This window comes from Quercus suber, unplaced genomic scaffold (genome assembly GCF_002906115.3).
Source record: "Quercus suber isolate HL8 unplaced genomic scaffold, Cork oak 2.0 scaffold_2, whole genome shotgun sequence".
Taxonomy (NCBI): Eukaryota; Viridiplantae; Streptophyta; class Magnoliopsida; order Fagales; family Fagaceae; genus Quercus; species Quercus suber.
In genome coordinates this window covers 2,600,415-2,621,573 of record NW_027069469.1, presented here as the reverse complement: position 1 = coordinate 2,621,573, position 21,159 = coordinate 2,600,415, and the positions used below count along the sequence as shown (strand labels likewise).

Below are 21,159 nucleotides of genomic sequence, written 5' to 3'. Positions count from 1 at the left end.
AAATTGACAGTCATCTAATAGAGGCGTGAATAAGAATAATAATAATAATATTTACAAACTTTAAGGGCTAGAAGGGACTCATATCTTGCAAAAACAAGAAACTCTCCATTTCACATGAAATGAAGAGAGTTAATTTCATGATTAAGATTTTATTTTCCTAAATTTGATAGTGTCAAAATATCACGTCATTTAAAATTTTAAATGACATGATATTGGTTTATATACCTTTAAATCTATAATATTTAATATTAATCATGAAATTAATCGATTTCAAGTGGATAGAATCCTATTACAATCTTCCGAATCAACTTTGACTGACTCTGGAACAATGCTTCTTGTTGGAGGGATCATACTTCATAGCATACTTGGCAAGAGCTTCCTTATCACCAGCATGTGTCACAGCAACTAAATGGTTAAAATATTTATCTTTAGCCCCTCTCAAAGTATCGTGCATCAAACAGCCAAAAGGTTGGAGGTTGCAAATCCTCTTACATAATAGCGGTAGGGGTCGATTCCCATTAATTATGCAATACCATGTCACTATATTCTGGGAGTCCTAAATAATTCGATTCTTGTGATAAAGAGGAATCTGATGAATTAATAGTTTAATTCTACATTCCTTAATGTCTGTTCATGAATGGTGCAAATAAGGACATCACGTAAGTGTGTTATCAGCTGCTATATATAACATGATTATTATGCGTGACTTTTCTTGGTATCTACTCTTGATTCTTCCAGTTACTAATTATAGATTGAATGTGCCGATAGTCGCTGCTTTACTTCTCATTTTTTTGACTACTTGGACTTCTGCTCAAAATCTTTTCCCCGACAATCCAACTGAGACAAGATTCACACCAGAACTTAAACAAAAAGCTAGTCGCTACATAATTAGAATTTGTATAAAAGTCTCTCAAACAAGCCAACAGCTCTTTAATTTCGCAAACAATATTACATCAAATTATTATGGAATGCATGACAAACTCCATAATATATCACACAAACTCCGAGCCTACAGCTCTCTTATTTTGCAAAAATTACATCAAACTATGATAGAGTCCATCACGAACCCCAAACTATATATCACAAAAAACACACTTTATTAATTCTTAATTACTACTCCCCACGAGAATAAGCAACTTTATCCTTGTTTATTGAAGAACTATGCATGGTGCATCATATCTCAAGGGGTTGGAGGTGGAGGTGGCTTATGGAATATTGGTGGACTTGGATGCCTATGGAAGGGCGGAGGTGGCGCTGAAGGCAGAGGTGGCCGATTTGGAACTCTTGGCCTCCGACAATTTCGTATTAATGGATTACAGACCCTGCCACCTGAGATAAGAGATAAAGTTATCAGCGTTTGATCATATTGAAGAAATTAACAAGGAAAACATATATAGGCCACAGCAATGGGAACTAAGGTTCAATTTATTGAAAATCTCAAAAAATGAAAGTAGGCGATAGCTAGTTAGTATTTGGTTAGAATTTATCAGAAGCACACTAGTTTTTGGAGGTGAATAAGTGGTTATTTTTAAGGTGATTAAAAACAAGAAAACTCATTTCAATATCAGCACATAGAAAACTAATTTTGAATTACTTTCATTTTAGATCAACTATTTGAAACAAGCTTATATTCAAAATATTTATCAACATAAATGAGCAACTGTGCTAGTCTGTAAAATCTTACTCAATGAAGTGCCTTTTGTATTAAAAAAAAAATCAGAAGTCTAGTTTAAAATATGTGCTGGAATTTAAATTTAAAACAGAACTATCTACTAGAAAGTAGAAATTAGTGCTCTCATTACCAGGTTTTGGTTTTACTTTTGGTATTGGAACCTTATAGGTAACACTTGAAGAAGGGATGAAAAAAGTGGAAACCAAGAGAAGGCAAACAATTAGAAAGGCCTTCATTTTGATTTTTGAGAGTTAGGGCTAAGCTTCTCTACCTTGATCTTATTTATAGACAATCCAAGCAGGAGCATGTGTGTGGACTATTAAACTCACTGGAACAAGACAAAGTATCAACTGGGATATAATTGAAAAGTATTACAGTAATAAAAGGGTAACGCAAAATCAAAAAAGAAGACTTGGAAAAAGTTGACTAGAAGACTTAAAAATTGACAAGGGCAAAGTTTTCTCTAAGCTTGTTTATTTATTTATTTATTTCCGAAAACAATTGAAATGCATTGCCTTTACTATTCTTTTTACGTGCTATCATTAGTTCACAAATCTTGACATAAAAGCAGGAAAAAAAAAATTTTGAACCTTCCTTTAATTGTGGAGAGTGCATTTGTTTTTGTTTTTTTTTTTTTTTTCATTTTTACAATGAACTTAATTTTTATTCTTTGTTCAAATTTAAATATTTTGGTTTTCCTTTTTAAGACATCCCAAAATACATGTAAAGTAGATAAATTTATTTCCTCACAATTCTATGTTATTCTGCACTTTTGTAAAACTAAAGAACAAAGAAAATTATTTCAAATTAAAACGTATAACTTAGGATGGAATAAATAGATTATATGAGATTGAAGCTATCAAAATAAAAGAAAATTCATTGGAATTGTGCTTCTCCTATTTCTACTTAAATATCAGTGAAGTATGACTCAATCTGTCTTCTCCGTTCCAGCACTACTTCAATGGAGTTCTCATTTTGATGAATTTTTAATTTTGGTTTCAATGCGCAAAATATTTTTAGCAAAATAAACACATGCATCCTTATAAGTCATAACCCCGCTAATTAGTAACCTCATTAATCTAGCAAATTATGATCTACTTTTCTATAGAATATTGTTTGAAATGTCTATCTAAATTATGTAAATTGAGAAAACTAACATAATAGTTCAACCTGTAGTTGACGACCTTAAGTCTTCACCAAGTTGAAACACCGAACATTTGGAAGTGATCAACCAATTCTTCATTAAGAGTCAAAGTGAATATTTTGAAGTGTAAAAGACCAAAATAAAATTTTCCTTGAGGGCCAAATGTGTACTCTGTTTAAATATTTACAATAACTTAAAAAGCTTTTATTTATTTTATTTTTTTTTTTTGAGATTGCAGTTTGAAAAGTCTCTCTAAATTTCGTAAATAGAGAAAGAAAACTAACAAAATAGGAATTTTATTTTATTTTATTTTTTTAGATTGGAACATTTGTTAATCACCGAGCCTTTACTAATTCCAAAATAATAGAAAAAAGAGGTACCACTTTTTTGTCTCTTAACAATGACTTTTATATAAAAATCTTCACTGGTCCCAATTCAGACAGCTTTGAGTTAGGTGGCTACAAATTTTGCAATGTGCGTGCAATGACTGCAATCTAAAGTACCGGCCTGGTGTCGTTATTTCATCAACTTTTTTTTCTTAGAGCTTAATACTTTTTCTTTTCCTCTCAGGAAAAATAAAATAAAATAAAATCCTTGACATTGAATTAAAAAGAAATTTCAAGGCAATGGTCCGATCAATGGGTTTTCCTCGGACATATTTCGTGGATATTGCATGGGAGCAATATGTCTACCTCAATTCAACATCATTGAATTCTGTCGTTTCGTCTTCAAACAGGGGATTAGTCTTCAGACAAAGAAAAATCAATTACCCTATGAACAAGGCACATGAATAAAAAATAAGTAAAATTTAGGTACAATTTCTTAGGAATAATACATATTAGATTTTCAATTGTAATTAAGACTAAATTAAATTTATACCCTTAATTAAAGTTATTTTTTATTTTTTCCACTAAAGTTTAAAATTTGGGATTGGGATCATACCCTTAACAAAACTTGAAATTGTGAAAAAAAAAAAAAAAAATCTTTTCATTCATATTTACTACTAACATGTCCGTTAAATGTCACGTGAACTTTTTCTTTTGAGAAGAATGTCACACCAACTTATATAAAACAATGTAAGTTTTAATGTATTAAAATTATGTCCTTTTGTTCACATTAGGGAAGAAAAATATTGCTAATAGTTTTGTAACTCAACTAATTAGCACATTCTTCTTCAAAATAAAAAATTGTTAGCACCTCCTCATGTTTTTTTTTTTTAAAAGACATACATGGATCAAATCTCTCATCTTCATTGTAACCATCAAATTATAAAATTCAAAAAAAAAAAAATTTGTGGCTATATGTGTGTGTATATATATATATATATATTCAAAACGGTTTTTTAAATCTTTTTTGCCCTTTTTTTTTTCCATACAAAATTACATTTTTCCAGTTTTGTTCCCCAACGGAGGTGAGATCACATCCAACACTAATTGCTAGGATTTTCTCATTCCTCCAACAAAATCAAACACAATATAGATTTTTGTTACAAATAAAGCTAAATTATTGAGAGAGAGAGAGAGAGAGAGAGAGAGAGAGAGAGAGGAAACAAAATTTATCCCCACACCACATATGGAATGATTTGTAAAAATTATTTTAAAAAATAAATTAAAAAAATAAAAAACTATGAGGAAATCCTGAATTTCCCCGTTTCCATGGCTGAGATAAACATTTAAAATGCTAAAGTGATAGCAAAAAGAGCTCATTAGAATATATTGTCTTAGGCTTCTAAATCTATTGGGTCGGCCCAGCGTTGTCATTGCTAACAACCTTCTCTCAAAACATTTGTTAGATAGTTTAGACCCAATTGATTGATTATGATTTTAATCCAATTGACCCAATTCAATTAGTTAACCGAGTATATTCTTGGATTTAGATTGGATTAGTCACAGAGCAGTAATAAAATGCGGAAAGATAAACGACACCACAAATTAGCCAACTAACTAAATTTTAGTCAAAGACTTCTCTTTTGCAAACATTAGATTGCATGAAACTACTATGGAATGCATAATGCGTGACTAGGAATTATAAGAGGCATCGCAAACCCCAAAACATATATTATATATTAAGGGTAGGATTGATATTGGGTCAGGTCGGGTCGGTGTTCATAGCCACTCGCAACCTGACTTGATAAATGTCAGGTTTGCCAGGCAAAAGCCTGACCCAAGCCCAAATATTTGGGTCTAAGTCGATCGGGTTGGTTTCTCAGGTGTCGGGTAGGACTGTCTTTTATTATTATTATTATTTTTTGTTTCAAATTCCCCCGCCCATGTTGTTTTGGGCCTATGACATGGCAAACTAGGTTGAAATCTGTTGATTCGACTTGAACCTGTTCATTTTGACCAAGTCCAAATCCGAATTTATTTTCCCAAATATAAAAACAAGCCAACCCATAACTTGCCTTTTTTTTTTTTAGGGCCAACCCGACCCATTTTTTAAAACTTTTTTTTTTCTCTAAAAACTATTTAGACTGCATGCCAAGGTGCTACATGCATAAACATAAAGGCACTAATTAGCCATTTCGTAACCCTTTAGTAGCCACCAGTGGTAGTGTCCATGCCCCCATTTATTATTATTATTTTTTTTAAGTTAATTAAAAGGAAAAAAATACAAAAAGCAAAAGCATTTACAATTACACGTCTACACTACTAAACATCTTAAACTAAGTTAAATATTAAAGTAGTAGAGTAAAATACTATGACTAAGTTATTAACGCTTAGTCTAACTAGCACAAAACTAAAGTAAAAGAAAAAGTCCAAAAGTACATATCATTAGTGAACTTTGAATCTAAAGTGTATAAACTTAAAATATATACTTTTTGTGCTCCTTAGAATCTATCTTTCTCTCAAGTTGTAAATTTATAATTACAAGCATTCTATCAATGAGTTATTAATATGGAAGATTTTGTTATCATAATTGTAAAAAAAATTTAGTCATGCTCAAAACTATTAGAATTGGAAGGATATGGAAGTTTTATGTTTTTTGGTTTCCCCCCCCCCCCCCCTTCACATGTATAATAGTAACACAGATAGTCTAATAATAATAGGTGCCCACTTAACGAAAAAAAAAGAGTGTATTATGTGCAATTTGTTTCCTTGATTGATTTGATTCATTCTCTCTAAAAATTTGGCATTTACTTGTTTTTTTATTTTATTGTTTTCATGTGAAAATATGGGTCAACCCGACTCACCCGCAACCCGATTAGTTTGACTTGTTTAAAATGACCCATTTTTTAACGCAACCCATTTTGACTCACAACCCGACTGATTTGATCTGACTGTTTGCCATGTCTAAGACCTAAACCCAACCAATCTATCGAGCTTAAGAAATTTGAAATCCAAGATCTATTTTCAGCCCATGATAACAACACTTTCCTAGGGTTTTGTGCACTAGGGTTTCGAGCATATAAAAGCTATATTTTACAGTCGTCCATAGAGATATAAAAAGATACACACTTTACAAGAGTTGCTAAGACTTTTTGTGCACCTTAAGTTTTTGTGCCAAGCTGCTTCTAGAACTACAAGTGTGGATTGAATACCTCTATCAAACAACAATAATCAATTGTTGCTGTGCTGTTAGTCAATATAAGGCGTAAAGAAAAATTCTCTACAAGAACAGTCCAATTGGATATTAAGCTGATATTGGTATATGTCAATAGTTTTAATGTAGGTTAGTATTTTGGAATAGTCCAGTTGGGGTAAGATTCATTATACTTGTAACCGCTTGATTCTTGATTAGTGAATTATTCTGGAGTGGTGACTAAAATTCACCTGGTGGGGTTTTTGCTTATGAAGAATTTCCCCTTCGTGGTCAAATCATCATGTAGATTTATTTTCCACCGCACTTTATTTAGTTTGGTAATTTGATTGTGCCTCCACTTGATTAGCATGTAATTTTTTGACTAATTAANAGCTGATATTGGTATATGTCAATAGTTTTAATTGTAGGTTAGTATTTTGGAATAGTCCAGTTGGGGTAAGATTCTTATACTTGTAACCGCTTGATTCTTGATTAGTGAATTATTCTGGAGTGGTGACTAAAATTCACCTGGTGGGGTTTTTGCTTATGAAGAATTTCCCCTTCGTGGTCAAATCATCATGTTAGATTTATTTTCCACCGCACTTTATTTAGTTTGGTAATTTGATTGTGCCTCCACTTGATTTGCATGTAATTTTTTACTAATTAATCAATTTGAGTAATTGAATTTATTAATTGGTAGTATAAAAACTTAAAATGGTAAATAAACAAGGTGAAAATCCTAATTATGAGTGAATTCAAAATTAATTTCACACTTCTGATTTCCTCAATCTAATAAATAGAATTCCTATATATATATATATATATATTATTTCTTTTGTTAAGTGTCATAAGGACATAAGTATGACAGAAAAGTTAATAGATATGATGTAATAGAAATGGTAAAATGATTTTTTTTGTTGCTGTTGTTGTTTGTGTTGGAATACTTGTAAATGAAAAGTGTGACTGGGATTGATATTATTCATTTAAGTCACTTTGCCCATTCCTCTCAACATTCATATGTTTCTTTTATCGAAAGTCATATACATTTTTTCCTGTCGATCTGTGAATAGTTTATATGACTTCTTTTGATTTGTATGTTTTTCTAGTAAATGTGGCAAAATAAATAAATAATCTTATAACTCCGAACAATTTCAGAAAGGGAGACAAGATAGTATTTGGAATTTGCATGGAATTGCATCAAATTAGCCAACTGACTAATTTTTAGTCAGAACTTTTATTTTATACATGTTACATCTAATTATTATGGAGTGCATAGTACAGTAAATGACAAGGAATTATAAGCCACTAACCATATATCAAACCAGATTCACTTTATTCTTAAATACTGATCTTCACGAGAATAAGCAACCTAATGCTCACTTTATTTCTGAACCATGGCGCTTCATATCTCAAGGGGTTTAAGGAGGACAACGCTTATATACGCTAGGAGTACATCGAGGTCGAGGTTCAGGTTGGCAATAAGGCGTATTTTTCTTACCGCATGGAATTACCGGCCTATTGCGGATTGGAGGTGGCGGTTTGCTGGGTGGAGTTGGGGGCTTGAAGGGCGAAGGTGGTGGTGGCTTCAAGGATGGAGATGGCGGCTTGATACATCCCCGCCCATAAGGACCTTTTGGATCACACCTACCTGGTATATGAGAAAAAGTTATCAGAATATGAACAAATTAAGGAAATTAACTAGGAGCAGATAGGCCCTAACAATGGGGGCTCGAGTTTTATTATATATTGAAAATATCAAAAACTAAAGTACCAGAAAACTAATAACTAGTATTTGGTCATACTTTATTAGAAAAATACTAACTTTTGTACGTGAATAAGTGATAATCTTTTAGGCCTTTTTCCCCCAAAAAAAAAAAAAAAAACCTTATTTCAATCTAACAAAATATTGAATTATTCATTCTTGACCAACTTTTTTCAACATAATTGAGCAACTGCTAGCATGCAAATTCAAAATCTTGATCAATGAACTTCTTTTATAAGTAAAAAAAAAAATGATTATATTAATAAGAATACTGCAACTTGAATGTAAAACACAACCATCTGCTACTACTAGAAACTAGTTCTCCCATCACTACCTATCGGGATTCTTGGTTTGTCTCTGTTGCTAGCTGCAGCTGAAGGAGGAATGAAAAAAGTTGAAGCCAGGAGAAGGCAGACAATTAGAGTGGCCTTCATTTTGAGAGTTAGTGGTGCTAAGCTTCTCCATCCCCCATCTTATTTATAGACCATCCAAGCATGAGCACGTGTAATGGTAATGGCTATTAAACTCACTGGAACAAGACAAAGTATCAACTGGGATATAATTGAAAAGTATTACTGTAATAAAAGGGTAACACATAAAACCAAATTAAGATAAAACTAAAAAGAAGACTTAGAAAAAGTTGGGTAGAAGACTTAAAAATTACTAGGTCAAAGTATTCTCTACGCTTGTTTGTTAATTTTTTATTTTTTTAATGTTTTTCTTTTCGAAAAAGATTGAAATGCATTGCCTTTACTATTCTTATTACGTGCTAGAGAGGGAGAAATAGACATAGACAATCACATTCTACTAAATCAATCACGAGCGACAGTACCCTGTTGCTTGTGATCAAGGTAATGGAAGAAGACGGGGAGTATGTATAAAAGAGGATGGATGAGGAAGTGGATGGATACAATGTGGACGGAGGCAAGGCCACATGATATCCACACAGTGCTAATAGTCTTCAAGGTGATGGATACAATGTGGACAGTGGCAAGGTCACGTGACATCCACGTGGTTCAAGTAGTCCTCAAGAAACTTCAAAAGGAAATATCTTGCGTCCCACGACTAACCCTAATCAAAAAAATCTTTATATGGAAAGGATCCCGTAAAATAAGTTCTTTTGTGAGGATCTTCCTTATAAGGAAAAGTTCCCCTTCCCCAGGAAAGAGAGAAAGTCAGTTTTATACTACTATAAAAGCCCAAAAGCCCTCATAAATCAAGGTACACATAATTTATCCCAGCTCTGACACTCTAGAGTTGTGAGAAGCTTTCTAACTTAACTTTCGGAAGGTCTTTGACTGGTACTACACCGGTACTCTCCCAAGGTCTTCTTTTTCTGTGTTGTGCAAGTTTTGTCTTGAGCACGTGGAGGCTATGCAACTTACTGACGATTTTTGGCATCATCAATTGGCACCATCTGTGAGAAAAACGAAGTTTTGCAAGCCATACTATCGCTTTCCGGATGAAGAGTTGCATGGTACTTACTCACTCAATGTTAACCACCAACAACGCTCAAGGAGATGAATCACGTACAACCGCCCTCGAGAGGCAGGTCTAGACTGTCGCAGGGGCAGTAGAATGCCTCACCAAGCAAAATCATGACCTAGAGAAGCAACTACACCAAAAGAACACAGCACTTAACACTTAAAAGGAGGACCAGGAAGGAACCAGCGCTGAAAGAAGGAATCAAGAGGGGCTAGAAGGCAGCAACACCCCAAGCAGACAAGAGCGACTGGATACGAGCAGTCCATCCGCTACAGATACTGTTCTACCTCACATGGTAGCGGAGATGCAGATGATGAAAGAGAGGATGGACATCATGATGAACGCCCTCAGAGGACGGGTGTCAAGCGACCTCGATGAGCTAGTCCATCGAACGGGCTCGCCCTTTATGGCACCTGTCACCTTATTCCCCCTTCCACTAAAGTTCCGCATGCCACAGCTAGAAACTTACGACAAGTCCAAGGATCCCTTGAAGCACCTGGAATCTTTTAAAACCCTAATGCACTTGCAAGGAGTAGCAGACGAGATCATGTGCAGGGCCTTCCCTACTACACTGAAAGGCCCTGCAAGGATTTGGTTTAGCAGGTTGGTGCCCAATTCCATTGGTACTTTTAAGGAGTTAAGCGCCTATTTTGCCTCACATTTCATTAGGGAACATAGGTGTAAGATGTCAACTGCATGCCTAATGAACATTAAGCAACGAGAAGATGAGACGCTCAGGTTTTACATAGCTCACTTTAACAAAGAGGCCCTCTCCATCGATAAAGCTAATGACAAGATACCCGTGGTCGTATTCATGAATGGGTTATGGAAGGGTAAGTTTCTATTCTCTTTATACAAGAATGACCCAAAAACTATGTCGGATGTACTTTACATGGCTACTAAGTATATGAATATGGAAGACACACTGCTAGCTCACGAAGAGAAGCCTAGGAAGAGGGAAAGGCAGGAGGAATCCAAACAAGATAGGGGGCAAAAGATAGCAAGGACAGGAGACAAAATGGATGATATGCACTCTAAGCCTCCACTAGAAGGTTCGCAAGCTTCACCCTACTAAACACCCTGATTAATCAAGTCCTGATGCAGATTAAGGATGAAAGAACCTTGATATTCCTTGGCAAGCTAAAGGGAGACCCTAGTAAGAGATCCAAAGACAAATACTGTCGTTTCTACCGTGACCACGGTCATAACACATCTGACTGCTTTGACTTAAAGCAACAGATAGAAGCTCTTATCAGACAAGAGAAGTTGCAAAGGTTCATCGGTAAGGAAAGGATGGACCAGCCCCAAGAAATGACTGCACGAAGAGAAAACAAGCCTCCTAGAGCCCCACTAGGAGACATAAGGATGATCATAGGGGGAACAGCATCTGGCTTATCCAACAAGGCTGGCAAAACTTATCTACGGATGGTCCAGAATATCCAATTGACAGGATTCGTCCCGAAGATGGCATGGATCAACAACCCTATTATTGGGTTTACAGAGGAAGATGCCAAACACCTCCACCACTCTCACGACGATGCACTTATGGTTAGCATTTGGGTAGGGGACTACAACACCCACCAAGTCCTAGTGGATAACGGGAGCTTTGCTGACATCCTTTATTACCCAGCGTTCTAGCAGATAAGGATTGATAGGGAACAACTGATTCCAGTTAATGCGCTACGTGTTGGGTTTAGAGGAACAAAGGTACACCCACTAGGAGTAGTCACTTTATCCATAACAGTTGCAGATTACTTGCAGCAAATCACTAGTGATGTCATGTTCCTGGTTGTCGACTGTTCATCCGCTTACAACACCATATTGGGTCGTCTTACCCTTAACTCATGGAAGGCCATAACCTCAACTTACCACCTAATGATAAAATTCCAACCAAGTATGGAGTGGGAGAAGTACATGGAGATCAAGTGGCAACACGCAAGTGTTACATTGCCATATTGGAGATGGACGACCATTTGTAAACTATGTGCATAGAGGAATAGCGGACGGTGGAGGAACCGGTAAAGGAATTGAAAGAGGTAATCTTAGAGGATACTAAGCCTGAATGAATGACCAAGGTCGAAACTCTAGCTAGCCCACCGATCCGTTAAGCGCTCATAACGTTTCTGGGGGAGAACTAGGACATATTTGCCTGAAGCCATGAGGACATGCCCGAAATTGATCCTTCAATTATATTCCACAAGTTAAATGTATCACCTTCCTTCTCTCCAGTCCGTCAAAAGAAGTGGGTGTTCATGCAGGAACAGGACAAGGCCATAGCCGAAGAAGTCCGTAAGTTACAGGAAGCAGACTTCATTTGAGAAGTATACTACCCCAACTGGTTGGCTAATGTAATGATAGTTAAAAAGGCCAACAAAAAGTAGAGGATGTGTATAGACTTCATGAACCTGAACAGGGCATGGCCCAAAGATAGCTACCCCCTTCCGCGAATTGATGTTTTGGTAGATTCAATTGTAAGACACCAGTTGCTGAGCTTCATGGATGCATTCTCTAGGTATAACCAGATCAAGCTGGACAAGGCCGACCAAAAGAAGACTTCATTTGTCACCAGCTAGGGTCTTTTTTACTACAATATGATGCCATTCGGGCTGAAGAACGCGGGAGCCACATATCAAAGACTGATGAACAAAATGTTTGCGCATCAAATTGGAAGGAATATGCAAGTTTACATGGTCAACATGCTAGTAAAGAGCCTGTAGGAGGACGATCATTTGAACGACCTCCAAGAGACCTTTGACACCCTTTGGTCATATAACATGAAGCTGAATCCCAGCAAGTGTGCGTTTGGGGTAACGGTAAGGAAATTCCTGGGGTTCATGGCGTCCTAAAAAGGCATCGAGATTAACCCAAACAAGATATGGGCAATAATGAGGATGACGCCGCCAAAAAGCATTAAGGAGGTAGAGAGCCTAAATGGCAAGGTTGCTGCACTGAATAGGTTCGTCTCAAGAGCAATTGATAAGTACCTACCTTTCTTTCATACGTTAAAGAAATCATTTGAATGGATGGCTGATTATCAGCAAGTGTTTGAAGACCTGAAAGCATACCTCTCCTCCCTTCCATTACTAAGTCCCTCCAAACCCAGGGAGGAATTATTCCTCTATCTAGCCGTCTCCTTGGCAGTTGTCAGTGAAACCTTAGTCAGGGAAGAAGATGAGATACAGAAGCATGTGTACTACACTAGCAAGATGTTTCGAGGCGCGGAAGAAAGGTACCCACCGATGGAGAAGCTCACCTTCACATTAGTAACTGCTGCTTGTAAACTCAAGCCATATTTCCAAGCACACATTGTGATCGTCCTAACAGATAAGCCCCTTCAAAGAACAATGAGTAGCCCTGAAGCCATTGGAGGAATGGCGCTTTAGGCAATTGAGTTGAAAGAATTCAACATACAATACCAACCATGAATGGCTATAAAGGGACAAGTCATTGCTGACTTCATCTTTGAATTCACTCTCGCAGAAGACTAAGGGGCAAAAGAGAGCCCCCAATAGAGCATGCATATGGACGGAGCTTCAAACAGGTAAGCAAGTAGTGCCAGTGTAGTACTCTATAGTTCAGAAGGGGATAAGGTTGAATGCATGATCCGTCTTGACTTCCCTACGACCAATGACGAGGTAGAATACGAAGCTTTGATAGCAAGTCTGGATCTCGCCAAGGCGGCAGGAGCTGAAAGTATTGTCATATACTGCGATTCTCAAGTAGTAGTCAACCAGGTTAATGGCAACTATAAGTGCAAGAACGAATGGATGAAGAAGTACCTTGAGCAAGTAAAGGATTGAGTTAACGACCTCCAAGTGAAATTTGTCTAGATTCCAAGAAAGGAGAATGAGCACGCCGACCGTCTTGCTAAAGCCACCTCAATGGAGCACATTCTCATCCCCAGTCAGGTACTATCCTTCGTTCAAATCTCCCCATTGATAGACGGCATCGATGTGCAGGAAATAGGTCCTGGGAACTACTAGACAACACAAATAATCTCTTACTTGAAGGACGGCATATTGCCTAACGGAAAGGAAATTGCAAGGAAGTTGAAGGTTCAAGTAGCACACATCATTCTGATTGAAGGTATTCTATACAAAAAGAGCTTTTCTCGGCCGTATTTGAGGTGTCTCATCCCAGAGAAGGTAGACTATGTAACGCGAGAAGTCCACGAAGGAATCTGCGGAAATCATTTTGGGTCATGATCATTAGTACACAAACTTATCCGGGCAGAATACTATTGGCCCACCTTGCAGAAGGATGCCACTGCTTATGTTAAAGCGTGTGACAAGTGCCAAAGGTTCGCCAACCTCATTCGACAACCATCAGAAGAACTCACTCTAATGACGAGTCCATGGCCTTTCACGCAATAGGGATTGGACATCATGGGTCCATTCCCAACAACAATTCAACAGCTAAAATTCCTGGTGGTCGGTATAGATTACTTCACCAAATGGATAGAAGCAGAAGCACTGGCCACCATCACAGAAAAAAATGTGCGAAGCTTTGTATGGAGGAACATCATCTGTAGTTCGACAACGACGCATTCAGAGACTTTTGCTCATAACTAGGGATCAAGAATCACTACTCATCTCCCACCCACCCTCAAGCCAATGGATAAGTTGAGGTCACAAACCGATCCTTACTCAAAATCATCATGACCCAGCTCGAGGGAGCTAATGGTATATGGCCAAAGGAACTGCCAAGCGTCTTATGGGCGTACAGAATGATGGTAAGGACACCTACCAGAGAAACACTATTTCGACTAGCATATGGAAGCGACGCAGCCATTCCAGCTGAAGTAGGGCTCACCAGCTATCAGGTAGGAAACCATGACAAGGGAAGAAATGACAAAGCACTATGCCTGTAGCTTCATCTGGTAAACGAGGCTAGAGTAACAGCTAAGCAAAGGTTAGCATGATACCAAGACCTCATGGCCAAGCACTAAAACTCCAGGGTCAGACATAGGGACTTCTAGGTTGGAGATCTTGTCTTAATAAAGGTGATGGGTGCCATAAAAGACATTTCTCAGGGGAAGCTAGGGCCTAACTGGAAAGGACCATACAGAGTTACAGCATGGCATAAGAAGGAAACCTACCTCCTGGAGACACTGGACGGGCTAAAGTTGCATCACCCATGGAACGCAGAGCACCTAAAAAAGTACTACCAGTAGACAATAGCAAGGGCGACGACACTCCTCATTTCCAGTTTATTTCCTTTTAGTTTAATTTTTACTATCTACAGTTTTTTTTAAGCCCAAAGGGCAGTTGTTTTGTTTCTCTAAAGACAATTTTTATCCACGACTTTTTTCACAATAAGAGGAGCTATTCAAAAATTCCATGTGCATGATATCTAGCATTTCTACTGTAAGGTTGAATTTAATCAACCATCTTTTTGGCTTTATTCCGTACCAATTTGCTTGTAATTCAATACTAAGAAACCCTTTATTTAGGTGAGAATCATGTAAGGGTAGTGTGTAAGAGAGTGTGAAGAAATGCTCAAGAATGTGCAGTAAAATAAGGACTCGAGACTGGATCTCACGAATGGCTCGTGACTAGCAAGCCGCCAAATGATGTACACGAGCGAAGCATGTAGAGAAGCTGAATCAGAATGCTAGCTGTTGCACTATAGGACAAAATGTCCAGACTAGCCATTCAGTTAGCTTGCGGCTTGAATTCGCGACTCAGTCAAGTTGCGAGGCCAAGTCGCCAGCCAGCTCTGTTTTGGAAAAACTGACTCATCGCATTTCTTTCTCACCCTGGTATAAATACTGCTTATACCCATGAAATGTAAAGAGCTTCCAGAGAGAAGTTTGAGAGAGAAACCCTAGAGAAAAATAAGATTGACTTATCCACAATCTTTACGTAGAGACTCTTCAAATTCTTCTACTCTCACCCTCTCCATTGTTACATCCTTGAGAGATTCTTGGCCAAATCATTTTCTCACCATACCCACATCTGTAAGAAGGCTTTTTGGTGCTTTGGGAAGCAGTTAAGAAGGGACCAATGGTTATTGGTTGATGCTATGGGCTATAGTGGAATCCGGTAAGCTAAAAAAGACAAAGGTTCGACACAACCTCGTTGGAGCAAGAAACTTGGAGGGCTTAGATACACTGGGTAGATTAGGCTTAGAGGGTCTATTACTATTCATGTATCCCAACTACATTTTCTAGTGGATTATTGACCGCTTGGAGGGCGGCAGAGAGGTTTTACGCTGAGGGCTTCGGTTTCCTCTTCGATAACACATCGTTATGTTGTCCTTGTGTTTGTATCTCTCTTTCCTTAATCTTTACCATTTAATTTCTGTTGTGGATGTGATTTTAATTGGTTTAGATTTTTTATCAATTCTGTTATTTGTTTATGTTCATATTCCGCACATTTATGGTTTGATAATAAGCTTGAATTGGTAATTTGTAATTGGAGGTCTAAACGTTCATAGTATTTTACATGCTATTTGAACATTCATCTACATTATAATTGTTGAGTCCCAAGTGGACGGATTCATCCTAAAGGGATGATTTGTATTTACTACGACCACAAAGTCACAAAGTGGATGGGATTCATCCTAAAAAGAATGACTTATCTCCAATAAAAGTCTAGAGTAGTGGACGAGTCCATCTTGAAGGGATGATTTGTATTTACTACGTCCTCAAAGTGGATGGGATTCATCCTAAAAGAATGACTTATCTCCAATAAAAGTCTAGAGTAGTAGACGGGTTCATCCTGAAGGGATGATTTGTATTTACTACGTCCATAAAGTGGACGGGATTCATCCAAAAAGAATGACTAATCTCCAATAAAAGTCCAGAATAGTGGACGGGTTCATCCCAAAGGGATTTATAGTTCTCAAGTCCAAAATATGGACGGGATTTGTCTTATCATGACTTATCTTGAGCCCAGCATGGTGGATAGGTTCACCAAGAATTGAACTAAAAAGTCCACAAGTGGAGGGGTTCACCAAAATATGAGACAATTAGTCCGTAAGAGGACGGGTTCATCCTAAGGGTGATCAAGATCATGTATCTAGTCCCTAAGTGGACAGATTCCCAAAGGGTGAGCAAAAATTTAGTCCAAAAATAGATCGGTTTGCTAAAGAATGAACTCAAAATCCATAATAAGGGGTAGTCAAAGATAAGTAGATAGGTTCGTCCAACGTCATGATAGGACGAGCCACCCCCTGAGGATAGCATAACTAGGTGGACGGGTATATTAAGCTCTCGAATAAAAAGAAAAGTTAGCAAAAATTTGGAAACAGAAAGCAACATATGAATGAACAAGCATGAGCAACGAATAAATAGAAATAACTAATAAAAGCCCATAAAAAGGGGCAAATGTTTACATCTTGGGTCGACGAAAGAAAAAAAAGTACATTTTTTTCTCAAAAAAGCAAAAAGATAAAAAATTACAAGAAAAAAAATGAAAAATCACGACTGGACGGCAGGGTTATCTTCAACCTTTTCCTCCACGATCTGATCGCCCTTGAGGCGATGGATAGCGCCCTCCACAGATTTTTCTTGGTTAACATTAGCACCATCACCGTCACCTTGAGGGTCGGGGTTGGTCTCATCGGTGAAGAGCTTGTCGGTATCTTCAAAGTAGACGAGCTGGGCAGGAGTCTGAGCCAAGGCATTAATAAAGACGTGAGAAAGATCCAGGTCAGGGTAGAAGGCTTTGACTTGACAGAATTAGTCGTCAAATCCGTCAGCGAAGGAGCCACCAAGCTCTTTCAATAGGGTGTGGAGTCATAGTACTCTCACACCGCATCCTCCTTGGCCTGACAGAAGTGATGCTTTGCCTCCGAGATCTCTGCCTCCTTATCCTTGAGGATCTTCTTTAGCGCCCAACTTGCGCCTTCGACTCCTTCAAAACCTGCTTTGTGTAATTGAACTTGGAATCCTAGACATCCTTCCAGGCTAGCAACTCCATTAGCTTTGAGTCATTTGCCTCCACTTTCTCCCTCAGACAGGAGATTATTGCCTCGTGGGACGTGCACCTGTCCATGAGGCCTTTCATCATGATGGCCCCTTGCAAGAGTCAAACTAAAGTTAGAACAAGACAACAATATGATGGACAGAGGAAAGAATACGAAAAAAACATACCTAAACCAAGCTGAATAGGCTCATCTCCCCAATGGCCTTTGTGGCATGATTGCTCAAGTCTTCATAGTCATCGTCCTGGATGATAGACGATAACTGCTTGAGTGCATACCTAGAGTCCTCACGGAGGAGGACGAGGCACTTCTCAATGACAGGGTCAGCACCCGTCATCAGTCCCTTCCCCTTCCCCGGTCCACGCTTAAGGGGCAGCTTGCTAGCGGTAGAAGCCTCAATGACGGTTAGTTCTACAACCACTATGGGCTTCTTAGGTTGACGGTCCACCTTCTTGGACAGATTCCTTTTAGTGGACGGGTTGACCTAGCCCATCGCCTTAGGTGCCTCCTGCTTCTTCTTGGCAGCTTACGCCATGATGTAAGCTTTCCTCCTGCTTTCTTCCATTTATGCACAAGGATTGATGGCTAAAAGCTTAGATAACTTGAATCAAGGAAATCACAGTTAGATAAAAGGAGTTAGATAACTTGGATGACGGACTTACGTTGGCAGATTTAAAAATTGTAATGATGGGCAGTCGCGGTTGGTTCAGGACCGTTGCAGTACCAATGGAGGGTGTCTAGGGTAATGAGTTTAGCCCAAGACCTCTCAGATAGCTTGGTTTTTGTGAAAATCCTCTCTAGGAAGCTCTACTACTTAAGTGTGACTTCTGAACGGTTCCGAGTTGCAATAGGGGATGGTTAGAATATCACAAGTTAAATAAAAAGTACAAGCCTTATGCAGACGAATACATACCGGACGGAGGCATAATGCTCCATGTTTTGCCCACGGGCATATATTCTTGGTCACCAGGGTGACACGTCCATTTGTCACCTTGGATGAAGAAATAACGACCCTTCTAGTTCCTATTGGAATCATGGGTGTTGCACACAAGCTGAAGCAACAGGCTTGGCACAAAACTATACATGCCTTTTAACTGTGTAATTTCGGATGGACGGTAGCAATGGAAGAACTCTTCCACCGTCATCCTACATGCCTTCTCAGACATCACCTCGTAGAGCACTTCAGCTCCCAGAAAGACTTTCTAGGCGTTCAGAGAGATTTGGGTGACGGCCAATCCGAGATACTAGAGAAGACAAAGGTGAAAATCACTTAAAGGGAACCTAAGCCCCGCTTTCAACATTTGCTCATATATACCGACGTCTTCTACATCTTTGTAATAACATTTTTCCCTTTTAAATGGAAGACACATGGGAATGTTGACGAGTATTTGGTACTTCTCCCTAAATGTATTGAAGTGACATTCTTTGATGGATGAGTTGAAATCGTTTATTGTCCACAACGGGAGCATAATGAACTCCTTGATTCCATCAGGGCCTATAACGGACTGGACGGGGGGCTCATCATTTCCTATGTCTTTGTTTGAATCACTTTTTGATCTGTCTCCGTCCAAATCATCATCCTCCATGGAAGGTGAGTTGGCAAATGGGACCCTTTCTTCAGAAGAGGTGCCAAGGTCATTCTGACCTAACAGATACACCTCATTGTAGCCCACTCCCTCGCGGACACATAACTGTTCACTTGACACACTAGACATTAGTCACCTACAAAGTGACGAACAAACCCTAAGACTCTGACAGTTTACATAGACAACGGGTTGGAAAATTTTAAATAAATAACAAAAAAAAATTCTAGGATGCTTACCGAGTGAGCAGAATGGAGAAGTCAACAGAAAAGGTATGGATGACGGAACAATAAGTGAACGGTAGCACCAAGAAGATGGTAGCACTTAAGTTGTAAAATTGTTGCAGAAAGTGAAAATGAAAGATAGATGAGCATGTACATATAGAGGTAACAGCACAAAAGATGAAGGGACACTTCGGTTCGAGCAATTAACCATTAAAAATGCGCCACATGTACCTATGGCATTTATGACCCTAGGCTAGCCTGTCAATCAGAACACATCTCCTGAAGTTAAAAAATAGTCCGTCACTCCACGAATCCATCCTGACATTAGGTGACGGATCCATAAAGTGAGGGGGCAACTGGAGAAGGAGAAATAGACATAAACGGTCTCATTCTATTGAATCAGTCACGAGCGACGGTACCTTGTTGCTTGTGATCAAGGTAATGAAAGAAGACGAGGAGTGTGTACAAAAGAGGACGAATGAGGAAGTGGACGGATACAATGTGGACGGAGGCAAGGCCACGTGATATCCATGCGGTGCTAACAGTCTTCAAGGTGACAGATACAATGTGGATGGCGGTAAGGTCACATGACATCCACGTGATTTAAGTAGTCGTCAAAAAACTTTGAAAGGAAATATCTTGCGTCCAACGACTAACCCTAATCAACAAAATCTTTATATGAAAAGGATCCCGTAAAATAAGTGCTTTTGTGAGGAATTTCCTTATAAGGAAAAGTTCCCCTTCCCTAAGAAAGAGAGAGAGTCGGTTCTACATTACTATAAAAGCCCCAAAGCCCTCATAAATTAAGGTACACATAGTTCATCACAGCTTTGGCACTCTAAAGTGTTGAGAAACTTTCTAACTTAACCTTTGGAGGGCCTTTGGCTGGTACCACCCCGGTACTCTCCCAAGGTCTTCTTGTTCTATGTTGTACAGGTTTTGTCTTAAGCATGTGGAGGCTGTGCAACTTACTGACGATCTTTAGTTCACAAATCTTGAAATAAAAGCAGAAATCAAAATTTTTAACCTAACTTTAATTGTGGAAAGATGAATGTATTTACTTTTTTTTTCGTTTTTGCAATGAACGTAATTTTTATTCTTTGTTCAAATTTAAATATTTTGGTTTTCCTTTCTAAGATATCCCAAAATATCTGTAAAGTGGATAAATTTATTTCTACACAATTCTATAGTATTCTTCACGTTTTGTAAAACTAAAGAACAAAGAAAAATAATTTCAAATCAAAACATGTAACTTAGGATGGAATAAATAGATTATATGAGATTGATTCTATCAAAATAAAAGAGAATTCTTTGGGAGGTGCTTCTCCTCCGGATCCTCTCCATTTCTAGAGAGTGTCTATTTCATGGATAGGATCTCTTTAAAATAAAACGACTGTCTAAGAAGTGCCACATCAATTAAAACCTAAAACGCTCAAACTCAACTATGGTTAACATTTAATTAGTATACCCACCAATCTAAACAATTTTTTTCAAAATCTCTCTCTTCTCCAACCCATCTCCAAGCTTCACTCTTTCTCAACTCTGCCATTCCTGCTGCAACCATGACCCACATTCCAAACCACCTTTATCACAAGGGCCACATCTCATAGCCCAACATCACCGAACTGCTCCGCTAGAACAGTCACTGCCCAGTAGGTTTCTCTCTCTAATTTTTTAATTGATAAGCTCTGTTTGGTTTATGAAAAAAACGAAGGGGAAAAAAAAACTATGATACCGCTATTTTTTGATTGATTTATTGGTGCTGAATATGGTTTCTTTATTTCTTTATTTATTTTTTTGATAGAATGGTTTCTTTTTGTGTGTGTTTTTAATTATTATTT

General features: G+C 38.0%; 1 protein-coding gene, 1 long non-coding RNA gene and 1 other non-coding gene across 3 annotated transcripts; 1 reads left to right on the top strand and 2 right to left on the bottom strand.

Annotated features, from left to right (window-relative positions):
• Positions 1-910: 910 nt before the first annotated feature.
• Positions 911-1,932, bottom strand: LOC136064541 (uncharacterized). Its single transcript, XR_010626188.1, has 2 exons — positions 1,803-1,932; positions 911-1,329 (listed from the first exon to the last, which is right to left on the bottom strand). It is a non-coding gene; the product is annotated as an uncharacterized LOC136064541 (long non-coding RNA).
• A 5,575-nt stretch (positions 1,933-7,507) lies between these two features.
• LOC111994307 (uncharacterized) lies at positions 7,508-8,566 on the bottom strand. Its single transcript, XR_010626160.1, has 2 exons — positions 8,432-8,566; positions 7,508-7,983 (listed from the first exon to the last, which is right to left on the bottom strand). It is a non-coding gene; the product is annotated as an uncharacterized LOC111994307 (transcript).
• Positions 8,567-9,874: 1,308 nt separating this feature from the next.
• Positions 9,875-10,657, top strand: LOC112035824 (uncharacterized). The gene has a single exon (XM_024068659.1). It carries the CDS (start codon positions 9,875-9,877, stop codon positions 10,655-10,657), a length of 783 nt encoding a protein of 260 aa, XP_023924427.1.
• The last annotated feature ends 10,502 nt before the right edge of the window (positions 10,658-21,159 follow it).

What these genes read in the sequence shown, in the direction of transcription:
- LOC112035824 (XM_024068659.1), top strand. Translation starts at nt 9,875, where the DNA reads ATGGTAGCGGAGATGCAGATGATGAAAGAGAGGATGGACATCATGATG.